The sequence below is a fragment of the Melanostigma gelatinosum genome, assembly GCF_949748355.1.
Source record: "Melanostigma gelatinosum genome assembly, chromosome: 9".
Classification (NCBI taxonomy): Eukaryota; Metazoa; Chordata; class Actinopteri; order Perciformes; family Zoarcidae; genus Melanostigma; species Melanostigma gelatinosum.
Window position 1 is genome coordinate 18,553,131 of NC_136642.1, and position 13,726 is coordinate 18,566,856.

General features: G+C 43.2%; 1 protein-coding gene across 2 annotated transcripts in view; it reads right to left on the reverse strand.

Moving 5' to 3' along the window:
• The window catches only part of grb10b (growth factor receptor-bound protein 10b), a 58,493-nt gene that overhangs the window by 24,417 nt on the left and 20,350 nt on the right, over positions 1–13,726 (reverse strand). For both annotated transcript variants that reach the window (XM_079275276.1, XM_079275275.1), the window contains exons 4-5: positions 11,646–11,931; positions 8,829–8,973 (exon numbers count right to left, since the gene is read on the reverse strand). In XM_079275276.1, coding sequence (XP_079131402.1) covers positions 8,829–8,973; positions 11,646–11,931 — 431 coding nt within the window. The remainder of the gene's footprint in view (positions 1–8,828; positions 8,974–11,645; positions 11,932–13,726) is intronic.

The following is a 13,726-nucleotide window of genomic DNA, read 5'->3' on the forward strand; positions in this document are numbered from 1 at the left end:
GTGGTACATGCCAAAGGAGCAATACATTGACAAAATAATCTAATAAATTGCATCATGGATTGAATTTACATATTTTTTGTTAAACCTTTTATGACACTCATCAAAATGCCACTCTTTTTATTTTAAATATTTATGTATATATGTATATACAGTATATATATATATGCTTATTCCTCTTTCTTCCCTCCCTCCTCTTCATAGCAGCAGCTTCAGAAATCTGAGCTGTCCTACATTCCCTAACAGGGAGAGAGAGAGAGAGAGAGACAGCGAGAGAGCGAGAGAGCGCAACAGACAGAGAGAGAGATGCAGTCTCCGTGACCTACATGGGTCTAACAGCTCTGTTCAGCTTTGGCCAGATGAAATGCCCACAGGCAGCAACACATTGCTCTCTTTGTGAAACACATGGACACATGCGTACATAGCATGAGCCGCGGAGGACACAAAACGTATAAATGAAATAGTTTTAGGATCAATATTTCTTGGAATAGTCAGTAGTTTGCCCAGGATGGATAATTGCAAAAGCTCTCACATTGTCTCTATATCTTAGATTGTCAGAACAGCCAGAGGAGAGAGCTAACACCATCAGGGATTCCCATTAGCTGCAGGAGTAATGGGATCTCGCCCTATTAGCTGGGTGAAGGTTGTGGCTTCTAATCTTACACTGCCTGCCTTCTGGGACTCAGAGTGAGGGATGTTCCATTAAAGGTGCATCATCCCCACAGCCTCGGTGGTCCAGACATTATTCAGCAAAATTCAAGACAGAAATGAATTCAGTAGATAATCAATTACGAACCTTTTTCTAATATTTAAGGATCCCCTCTTTAATCTATCACTAGAACATGAACTTTGATGACATAATTGGATGTTGGGGTAAAAAGGGAGCTAATGTAAGCTAATGTCTACTAATGTCTAATGGCTAATGTCTATCTGCCTGACAGTCAGACTCCTTTGGGACTCTACCTGCTCTTGCTTGGTTTCCTGTGATGATACTCCGAAACAAGGTTGGAATCGCAGGGACAATGGGCAGTTTAAGATCAGAAGTGCTGTTTAGTCACAACGTCTGCTGTGCACAAACTCAGTGGCTGACCCGGTCAAAGTTCTTTTCACAGCTTCACTACACTCAAAATACACCGTGTCTTTATTTTGAACACATTTTCAGATATTCTTGGAGCACACCGTTTGGCAGCGGATAGTTTTTTCTTGTAAGGCTTTACCTTTCTTTCTAGTACACCGATGTCTTTGTCCCCATGCTCCCTCGGTGCTGGTATTACATAGCAGCCTACAGCTAATGTCCCTCTCTGATGTCTATTAGAAATCAATCGTTGCTGAGCATTTTATCAGCAACATGTGTTTTTTTTATGCATAATCTCTGCAGCTGGAATGTCTTTAAGACTTTATGTGTATGCATTGCTATTTTTTCATTGGCTGTGATGCAGGTGTTCAACGTAATGCAGTTTTCTGCAGGCAGTGGATGTAAGCTGCACATGGCTTAGTGGCTGCAGTGACACTGACCTATTTTTTACTGGAAGCGTGTAAATAAATGCAGCATGTAATAGGATGATTTTAAACCAAAGAGTTTGTGTCTATATACACAAGTGGGATACTTCTCGTCCATAAAATAAGTTCCTCTTGGATAGTCTTGGTTTTGGTCAGACTTGAGTATTTGTGAATGTCTAGCTCATGGTGCATTATTTAAGTACTTCCCTTAGTAATATGCCAATGCATATTTAACTGACCTACAAAGTCTTTGTGCAAAAGGAATAACATGGTGATCTGTTCCCAAGTGGCTTTGTCCAGTGCCAATTTTAAACTCAGACTAATCTTGCCAGCCAGCCTACCTTAATATTGTGTGCGTGTGTATGTTAGTGTGGCAGTAGCAGGTCGAGGCATGTTTCCATTTAGCAGTGGGGGATAAATATGGCCCTGACACATGAGCTGTTCCAGACTCGACCATAACCTGTCTGTCTCTTCTCCAGGTAGCGTTAGTTCAACAGCAGCCAAATAATTTGTACTTCACAGAAACAAATGCTACAAATCCACTCGGTCACCCAAAGCAATTTGTGTGTACGTTGAAATGCAAGTGTCTGCTTGAGAAAGAGAAAGAGAGCAGGGACATGTATGCTGACAAAGAGTCACCGCCTGCATGCTCTCTTTACCTTTGCAACAAAGAGCGTCAGATAACATGCAAGTGTGTGTGTGTGTGTGTGTGTGTGTGTGTGTGTCTTGGGCTCAGGGACTAGATGTAATGTTAGGAATAATGAGGCCATCAGGCAGGCATGCATCGAATATACACACATGGATGCACGCACGCACAAGCTCAATAAAACATCCAGTTTGAGCGCATTATTTACATTCACATCAGTTACAAATAATCACAAAGACATAAACAATCCAAGTGGTATAAACAGTGCAAACTACACACATGCACACACACACACACCGCAAACATATAAACGTGGCTTTACGCAATACAAGTGTTTGTATGTGTGTGTCCCGTATTTCACTTTAAGACCCATTTAAAAGCGGGCTGGCTGCTGGAAGAGTGAACCAGCAGATTTCTGGCACTGCGTCATCTTTGATCTCCGCACAGTGCGGCCTGCAGAACACATCAGCGCCACAATGAGAAGCAGATCACAGACACACACACACATAAACATACTGCCTAAAGCTCTCACAGACACACACACACATAAACATACTGCCTAAAGCTCTCACAGACACACACACACATAAACATACTGCCTGAAGCTCTCACAGACACACACACACATAAACATACTGCCTAAAGCTCTCACAGACACACACACATAAACATACTGCCTAAAGCTCTCACAGACACACACACACATAAACATACTGCCTAAAGCTCTCACAGACACACACACACATAAACATACTGCCTAAAGCTCTCACAGACACACACACATAAACATACTGCCTAAAGCTCACAGACACACACACACACACATAAACATACTGCCTAAAGCTCTCACAGACACACACACACATAAACATACTGCCTAAAGCTCTCACAGACACACACACACATAAACATACTGCCTAAAGCTCTCACAGATGCACACACACATAAAAATACTGCCTAAAGCTCTCACAGATGCACACACATAAGTATCCCTGCTTGTAAAGACAAACATACATACATTAGGCGCACGCTTACACATACACACACACACTTCTAAATACACACACACACACACTTCTAAATACACACACTCGTGCACGCGCCCACAGACGTTCCCACACCATGAAGCCAACAGTTTGGGCATCGACAGCATTCCATTCTGCTTTTCCTTTTAAAGTGGAAAAATCTGCCCTTTGACCCGGAGTATTTCCAACATTGAGGAACGAGGCGGCAGCTGAGGAATGCCATGCTTCAGCGCTAACAGAGTGAGAGGAGGGCTGGAGCGATGCCCATCATGTATACACCGGTTGTTTTCTACTTTGAATCCTATTGGCCTTTCGTTCAGAAACTTGAACGGCCACTTCAAGTATTGATTTGTGTAAAACAGTTTTCTTAAATTGGTAATCAATCGGTGGAAGCTAAGTTGATACTTTTCAGACATTACGAGGCAATATCCAAGTTGCCAAATCAACCTCATAATATGTCAGTGTTGTATTTAGTATTTGACCAAAATATCAATTACTTCAGGTATAAATTTGCATTTTAACCACAACGCCTCCCATTTTCCCACACAGCACACGGAAGCATACATAGACTGGGAACATGTTGAAAACCTTTCCCTCATATTGTATTAAAATGTGGTTACTTATTACGTTACAGTATGCTGTCTGATCACTGCGTCACACCTTCCTTGTTACTTCTTTCTTTCCGGAGTGCGTAATTGGTTGTGGTACTACCCGGTTTACTACAGTTCCAGTCTTACACAAGACTGTCGCATGATTTCTACAAGCTGACATGGAGGCTGCCAACATCATGAACTCATCATTTTAAATTATACTTTGGTACAGTACAAAGATACTGTGATACTTTTTTGATAAGTGGGTGTCACAGCTTTGAAGTCTGGAGCGAGAGCGAGAGGTGAGGAAAAGTGAGATGAGGGGGAAGAGTGATAAGCATCACCATCATTAGAGCAAATGTTAATGATCCCTTCAGGGATACTGTGGCTCAGCAGGTTCCAAGAATACAACCCAGATAGCAAGTAGACAGGAAAGGATACTAAGGAAAACACAAGTCATCTCACCTGCAGAACATAATGAAAATACAGAAAGCAAGGTCATTCGACAGATTTATATTACATGCAGTAAGTATTACAATTAAAGTGATGGAAGAAACACACATCAGCCACCGCAAAGACGCAGTTAGTATGATCCACGTTCAAACGATGATCTCTCTACATGTTTGCTTCCATCTCTAAATCTCGTTACTATAAATAGATGCAAAATGAAAAAACCCGAAACATTTTGCATACAAGCCAACTCCTACTGAAGAATAACAACAAGTCATTATTTTGTTGATGCTAGACCGACGCAAGCAAGTTTGCATAAACCTGTGTGATATAAAAAAAAGCTTGCGCAACGAGACAACGACACCGGCACTGAACACCAACAGCTCATGCGCTAACGTTATTAGTGCCAACCCAGCCTCCACTGCTTGTCTGGCACCATGCCCTATTTTAGGCCTCTTACTTCATCATGTGTGAATAAGAATTCATCTAGTGAGCTGATTTGTCCGAGGACACGGTGCACGGTGCTCATTCCTTCCTACGATCAACAGGAATGTTGGCTGAACTAAGAAGCAAAGGACAAAAGGATGACAGAGGAGGAGAGAGAGAGTTAAACAGTCCAAGACACACAGAAATAGACAGCCCGATAGAAAGATAATGAAACACAGACTAGAGAGGCAGAGACAGGAAGTGGGGATCCTGCCATACAATAGATAGAGCACAGTGAGCTACAGGACATCCAGTCCAAGTACAGTAAATCCAGCAAAATCTGGAAACCCAGTGATCAAATCAGAGTTCCCACACGAGAAGGACTGGGGCAGCTATGGGAACACAGTGTCCAAGTGAGCACATAACAGCACTCTCTATTGCACTACTGAGGACAGACTGTCAAGAACCTAGACCGAGAAAATGAATGGATATACAAGCTAACTGCCTCGCATTCAAGGCTTCCTGTAGGCTTTTCCATTGCACGACACAGGCTCAGCTTCAAGTATTCATTGTAAGTGTGGCACGGTTGTAATATCTGCTTTCTGCCCAGTCGCTTCCAAATGGAATGCACGGAGTTTTAACATTCAATCAAGCCCATATTTTGTATTTGTAGTAATCCTTAGCAGGCACAGGAAGTCAGTTTTTCGCAGGATATGTGCCCATCTGTGCACGCTTTCACACATACCACACTGGAATGGTGCCAGTGCTCATAGATGGCAGCTTCCTAGTTCGATGTTCTTCATCATCCTGCAGCTCCCACATTAACCAAATGTATTCTTTGGCACACAGACAGACAGACACACACACACACACACACACACCTGCAGTAAACCTACGGCAGCATCAACTGGACAGTATGAACGACTACATTACTTTAACACTGTGCTTTATTTCTATTCATTTCAAATCCCTGAACATACCGTGTTTCTATTTCCCAGTTTCACCTTTAAGAATGGATAGCTGCAGAGAGGACTAATGAGTGGGAACATGGAGAACGACGGGAGGGAGAGGAGAGTGGAAGAAAGTGAGGTAATTGGGAGTCATATGGCCATGTCAAACAGCTTCCCCAGTAATTCCTGACAGCCCAGCACTGCGTCCTCACGCCTCCTGCACAGCGGCCAAGGAGTGAGGTCAGGAGGAACCGAGGGACAGAAATACGAGAGTCTGTCAGAAAGCGCCCGAGGGTCGGAAAATTCAGTAAACTAAACAGAGAAACTTCACACCAGCAGGCTGGCCGACTGGACTGAAGGTGTGGAGGGCAGGGAGTGGGGTAAACACAGACAGACTGACACTGAGAGATAAAGACAGATATGGTCGGAAAGATTACGGTTAGAGGTCGAGTAGAGTGGGCTGGGTCTGGGAGCAATGATTTACCTGCCCACCATCCCACTTGTCAAACCCAAAACTCTGAACTACTACTCAAGGGAGTGTTTGCAAGAAAGCAGTGTTACCGCTGTTCCACATGCCTCCAGAGCTGGACCCCAAAAGAACATGTATGTGAAGAGACGGCTCCGTGGGAAGTGTTTTTTTTCTTTCAACAGAAAGGTGCTGAAATGAATTTCCAACCAGAGTGAGACATACTTTCCATTGCCATCAACAATGGATAGACACTGCCAATGCTGTAAATATTTTACAGAACACACAAAGAGGCAGACGTGAGTCCAAACACATGGATGGATGCACAGCAAACACACAAAGATAATTACATTTTCCACAGCTCTTTCTCAGCATTGTCTCCTCATTATGAAGGCTCGGTGGTCCGTGCAAAACAAAACCAGTACAAACTCGGCACGTTTACATTTTTGTACATTCTGAGCTTATGTACACCGATGTTTCAATACATGATGGATAACTTCTATCTTACACTCCACGTATATTCTTATTACCTAAACTTCATCAAAAATGGTTCAAAAACAATCTCATGTAACATGAACAAACGTCTCACTATGGAATGAGCACTTTGCATGTAAGATACAATACAACAATGAATTCTTGGTATTTTGAGGTCTTCTCTGTGTGACCAAAAAAAACCCGGAAACACTATATTTTAAAGTATTCTAGGGGATCGATATGAGCATTTTTTGTGAAGTTTAAGTGTGCAGACATGTTTTGGTTTTGAGACAAAAATCCTTTGATTCCTGCTCTTTAATGTCTGTCTGGAAATGGGAAACATGATTGCTGTGATGTGGGGCCACAACTGAGGTCAACGTCAAAGACAGATCTAGTAGTTTAATAAAGAGACGAGTGGCTCAAAAAAAGCACACTTTTACAGATACTTCATCGTACTGGTCGATGACGGTAATAATTTAGATACGCCGCTAATCGCCAACGCCCCTGCACCGCCTTTAATCCCCCAATCCACTTCCTGGTTTATACGGCACTCTTAACAGGCCGCATGGGAATTCAAAAACCAACAACATTCCTCCCCCGAGCGGGTCTACCAGTCTAACAAATTGGTTCCTGAAGATTTACCAGACACGCCTGCTTTACATACATTGAGCCAAAGTTATGTCACGTAGAGTAATTCAATGCAAAGCTCATAACCACTTAGTAAGACATTAATCTTTGACCTCTTTACCTTATGGACTGAGATTTGCCATGCAGCAGCTAGTAGTTCAACATTCCTCCAAAGACAAAAACAACATCCCCTCGTGAAGACCAGAGTGAAATCTAATATTTCAAGACAGCATTAACCATCTAGACTAGAGCTCTACTTGTGTCACAGGTGGCAATTCAAAGCCGCAACCTCCAAACTTTTAAAGCATTTACTGGATGCCATAGGTTTATCAATTCATTCAGTGATTGATGAGCTGACGCTTGAGAAGGCAGAGCAGGTCTTATTCAACTCAGACTTCCACTTTGGCAAGAAACGACTGCGGCCTAGGGTATCGTACCAGAACCGACCAGGATCTTAGCCAGGGAGAGTATTTATGAGAAATAGTCCGCCCTCACATTACTGTAAGCTGGCATGCCACTGTAACCAGCAATGGCCCCACGTGAAGACCATTAACAGTGACGACGGGGAGACTCAGACTTCCAGGAATAGACGGAACAGTCTCTAAATCGTTGTCAACAAATGAACACACAAATGCAAACAGACTCAGAGAGATGCAGCCTTGTGTACACACACACACACACACACACACACACACACACACACACACACCACTCTTCACCCCATTCTTTTTTTCTCAAACAAAGCACAAACACTCTTGAGCACACACACATGATCTGTACACTAGAGTGCCATCACATGCAGGCAATCATCACGCCTCAGATGAGCAAAACACGGGGCAGATGTGGAGCCGGGAAAATTCCTAAATGCTCATGTCCAACACACTTGACCACTAAATACAGCTGATTTAGAATAATTAAAGTGTGCATTCTTCAAAATAAGTAACTTGAGTCACACATGTCTCAGTTATCAACATAAAAGTAAATCAGAATCAGCTGATGTCTCGTATCCTGTTTTTTCCAGAAGGGAAAAGCATCTGCCATGGTCTCCCATATCGCACCAAGACAATGTCCAATGTCCAATGCAACTCGGGGTGGGAATCGCCAGAGATCTCGCGATACGATATTATCGCGATACTTGGGTCACGGTACGATATTATCACGATACTGCGATATTATCACGATGCTTTCACGATACTGCGAAATTCTCAGTGTTGTGACAATATATATTGAGATTTATTACTTTTTTCAACTTCAAATTATGTCCCCAAAGGAAAACTGTGTCAACAACATGTTTTATCTGAGTTCTTTCTCTGATGTCTCCATCTTTGTTTGGACCAACTTCCTACCAATCACGCACGCAGACCCGGCACCTCTGCTGACCTCACCAGAAAACAACTCCGCACCATCTAGTGGACTGAAAAAGCAATTGATTTGATTATTTTTTTAAAACACCGGTAGTTTATATGATAAAATATCGATACTTGGCGTCCGTGTATCGATATAATATCGCCACGCAAAATATCGCGATACTATGCTGTATCAATTTTTCCCCGCACCCCTAAATGCAACCACACCAAATTATAACGCATGGTAAAATACGAAACCCACCGGACCCCTGCTGGGAAAATGTTAACTTTCTCAGTTCCCTGAAAAGTGTCTTTGTGGGGTTTGACTTACATATATGCCAGTGGAGGGTTCTCCAGGAGGGAGAGAGCCAGGACTGAGCACAGGGGAGTTTGCTAGACTGCAGAGCTCTGGGAAAGGGTTGGGTATGGCCGGGAGGGATGATGTCCTCAGCTGCTGCTCCTCCTCCTGCAACCTCCTGGACAAAGGATGACAGTCATATAGTCAAACACACTTCTAGTATTAGCTTGTGTTCATCCCTCATTCAACTACTAAGTGAAGTCTACGGTCGTGACCTGGAACAGCCCCTTGAAAAGTGAGATGGGAAAACTTTGAAATGAGAGCTGCTGACACATGTGAAATATGTGGAGGAAAGAGAGAGTAAGAATGAATAAAGCATTGATGTACAGTATCCAGGCTCATGTCTGTTTCCATCTGATCTACCCATAATAATTCCACGGCAACTGGAAATCACAGACCCCTGCAGCGCGCTAGCTAATTTTCTGCAATATTTATCACACATCAATATTAAATCAAGACATCGCTTTAAAGTCAGGCACATACAGTGGAAGCTTGTGGCCTGAGAGAGAAATGATGATTTGACAGCTGATCATAAACTTTTCAGGATTCCCTTATTTTTTTTTAATGGGCAGGCCAGTTTCTGAAATTCTAGCTCGCTGTAGAAGACTCTCTCCCTTTCTTTAGCAAACTGTCTCTCTGTAGAACCCAGTGAGTTCAAAAGGGAACGGGCCTTTTGATGTTGTCCCATCTGAGCTTGAGAACAGGGTTAGCCAGAGGTCAGCCCTGAATAATAAGAACTTCAGAGTCTGTGCATTTGAAAGAGAGAGAGAGAGCGAGAGAGGGAGCTCATAAGACAGAATACTCCATTATCCGATCATCCCTTTTCTGCTTCTGTCATATACTCCAAAGGCGAATAATAGGAGCTGACACCGGCTCTGCTGCGAATGCCTTTGTGTTAGTGTGCACTGTACGCATGCAGCCATACTTCTGCTGCCTTAGTGTGTATGTGTGTGAGTGGGCATATCCACGTTTGAATGCATACAATAACAGCCTTCGGGACAATATGGGGTTACTATTCCTCAAATTGAGAGAGACATTTGTACACTTGGTACAAAACGAAATGAGAATTTTTACCTTTCTCTCCCCGCTGGTGTAGTTTGAGACAAAGGGGGAGTGACAAGGAGAAACGGGTCATTCAAAGGCTACGGATAGGGAGCGGGGAGGAAACGTTATGCCCAATTATCGAGAGGGTAGTGAGGAATGATAGTGTGGAGTGAGAGGCTTCTTTTCCAATGTCGAGAGAAGAAAAGAGCTCTGCGTGTGTGTGTGCGTGTGTGTGTGTGTGTGTGTGTGTGTGTGCGCGCGTGCGCGCGTGCGTGCGTGCGTGTGTGTGTGTGTGTGAGAGGCTGGAAGGAGTTCGCTTAAAGTTTAGTGGCATACTTCCGTTGTGGCCCAAGCGCATGTGTCTGTATGTGTGCACATGTACAGCTGAAGTAGTATTTGCTGGTATATGCGTATGGCTATCTACAAGCATCTTCAGTTCTGATGGTGCCTAAGTTGTGTTTGATGTCTCGGTAAAACCCCTGATGAACGGATACAATTTTACTGACAAACAGCAAATTCATAATTCCCTTCAACCGTGTGTTTGATACATTCAATGTCTGAATATTGTGGATATTTTCCTAAAGCCCAAGGTGACATCAAATTAAATCTTGGATGGGTAACAATGGAGAAACCAGCAAGAGTAAGCGAAGAGTTTAGAAATGATCAAACCAAAAAAGAAAAAAAAAACAGCCCAGTGTTGCCAACTCTTTTCCAATGAAAGTAGCGAACAGCATGAGCTCCAAAAGCTGTGACACTGACAGCCCACCCCATCAGGCTGTCCTCCAAAGCCACTCCCCCAACAACAAACATGGCCATGGTTATTACTCACAGTTATCAAGCTCGTGGAGGACTCGCAATGCCCAATAAGTACACATGCAGAGTGCGGTTTGTGTGAAAGGCCCATGAAGAAAGTAGACAGGCCGTCTTCATTCAGACCGAATGCAATGATTGAACGAGTCCAACGGATATCTTCTCCGCACCCTAAACTGTAGCTCCTGTGTGTCCGCAGACAGACCTGGTATAGAGACAGCCACATTTTCTTTTTGTTGACGTTTTTTTTTATTATATCAGAGCATTTGATTTATTGATTGCCGTTTTAACAATTACATGAATATTTCTAAAATAAATGACCCAGCCCATCTTTAAATGAGGATTGATCATCTATCAAAATAGTCCCCATTTAATTGTCGGTCGACTGGTTCAATGACTCATCTTCACTTATCTTTAAATTATCTTCAACATTTAAAAACTATAACTTCAGTGCTAACTGAAAATCACCCGTCACCAGTTGTTCTTCCGTGTCACTTTACAACAACAATTGTTGTCACTAATGTTTCTGTTGCATCAAACAGCCAAACGCGTTTAGGGATGAAACTACATCCCTTAGGATACAAGTAAATGAATGTATCGTTCAAGAGAATTTTGCAACCAAAAAACTCGACTCACAGGCTGATGGACATCCCTATAAACCTCCAAACCCTGTTTGTGTCATAATAACACTCATGTGGTAGCACCTTCTTTTTTTCTATGACGTTGGTTATTTCACTGTGGCGCTCCGGAGGGTGACTCACCCGACTCACTATGCCGCCCCGCAGCCAAATATAAGTTGATGTACATTTCTCCATCTGGGGTTCTGGCACATTTCTATTCCCTGCCAAAAAAAACCCCCATCCAACTATGAGCTGCTGAAGAGGGGCAGAGCAATATATCAACATCGATATCTGTATATACTGTGGGGTCACCGACCTGACAGCGAGAATGTGCATGGGTTGTGACCGTCGCAGGCCGGTTTGGGAGGAGTCCGCAGACGAGGAGGAGGAGGAGGGCGGCTCCGGGGAGACGTGGCTTAGCGCGTGCGAGTGCGGACCCTGCCGAGGCTGGTTGTGTTGCATGTGATGATGGTGGTGTGAGGAGATCTGTCCATTGTGCAGTAGTGGGGTGGACTCTGTCTGCTGGCCACTGCAGTTGGAGTACAGGCTCTCCAGCGAAGAGTTCATATCATTCACCAGGGCCTCTAAATCGACGTCATCCTCTGGAGGAGACAGATAGAAAAAAAAGGTGCACGTCACTGGCTGAATTCAGAGGGAAACAGAGTGAAATCCCTCAAATGAGGAGTGTAAAGTAGTGGAGAGGTTTCAAAACCTGCTGCGGACAAGTGAGCAAGGAACAGTGTGGAGCAGAAACACATCACGAAAGCTGGAAAGAACATCAAACCCCAAATGTAATACAACACAATAAAAGAAAAATGAAAGTCCTATAAGCTGCTGTTTTGGTTTCAAATAGTTGGAAGTTAAGTCCTTGGATATTGTTGGGACTTTCCCTTTCTATTTCTCTATCATTTCATTGTGGCCTGGATTTGAACCCTTGACCTCAATTTGCCCCACCTTAATTCTAAGTAATACCAAAAAAAAAAAGGAAAGGAAAACATTAGCATGCACACACACACAGGTAACCAGTTTTGCGAGAGTGCACAATCAGCAACACTATCTTGACTCAGTACATTGAGCTCCTCTGGGAGCTAAATCTCCAGGGATCACAGGTACAAGCACAAACCTGTCTGTAACGCTGCTCAACTCTTACCACTGGGGTTCACAGCGAAGGCAGCGGCTCCAACTTCACGCTTTTAAAGCAGGATGTGGAATTCTTCTCAGAGGGGGAATCTAACCTCAAAGTCTCTGTGAAAACCTCTCGGGCCATTTTAATTCATGAAGAGAATTTTTCAACTGACTCCAGGAGCAGGTTGGATCAAAGCGCGCTCTCTCTCTCTCTCTCTCATCTATCATCTATCATCTTATGATTAATAGATCTTGGATTTGAAAAAATAAATCTATCTCATAAATTCATCATCAAATCTCTGTTTTCAGATCCTTCCGACTGTACTGCAGGACACCAGTAAACCACCAGGGGGAGACAAACTCTAATCGTACAGGGCACGTGCTCTCAAATGTATGGGGTTCATGTGAAGTAAACAATTATCTTGTATCTATTTCTAATTGGATTTGTGATGCTCTCAGTGGACATACATTGCACCATGAGAAATATGAATGTATCATTCTTAATCACTGAATAAATATCTGAAAATAGAATGGAGCTAAATTTGTTAGCGCCATCCTCTTCAGCACAAACTCCAGGTACAGCTTTTCGAATAAATGACTGAATGAAAGCAAATGATGTGCCATATTTTGACTTTATCATGAAGTCCTGCTGTCAGAACTCCAGGGCTTTAAAAGTACCCTGCACTGTGTGACTCGTGTAGCCTCCCCACAGCTCCGCCTGCAATTTGATTGATGTAAAGTTTTAAAAGCACTGGCTTCAAAGTGAGCCCCCAAGCCTGGCAAGGGATCAGTTTCCTGTGAAAGTATACAAGATGTTTTTTTGTTCCAGAGGATGGCAAACATCCCCATCTCTTTCATGCAGCAGCATAGCTGTGGCTGCAGCACTGATGCTGAAATCGACCTGCTGAAAATAAAGATTTGGAGCTTTTTTTTCTGAAAACGTGTCGGGTAGCTGCATCACAGTGAAAGGTGGTTAATCTGTGGGTATTAATAGTGACAAGTAAGCTGGGGCAGCTACTTATAGATAGCCCGGAGAGCTAAAGACCACAGGGTTCATATGAGGCCATACACAAGACAAAGGACAGGGAAAGACAAAGGTAACACCGAAAGGAGCAGCAGCAACGGCCATTTAAAAATGAATAAATATAAAATTAGGACAACATAATTAAAAAATACATCCAAATGCAATGAGGGTAAATCAGAAACTCCATCAAAAGTGAGCAAAACTCCAAAAAGTACTTTTCCCCTGAACACATCATCCGCTCATCATCC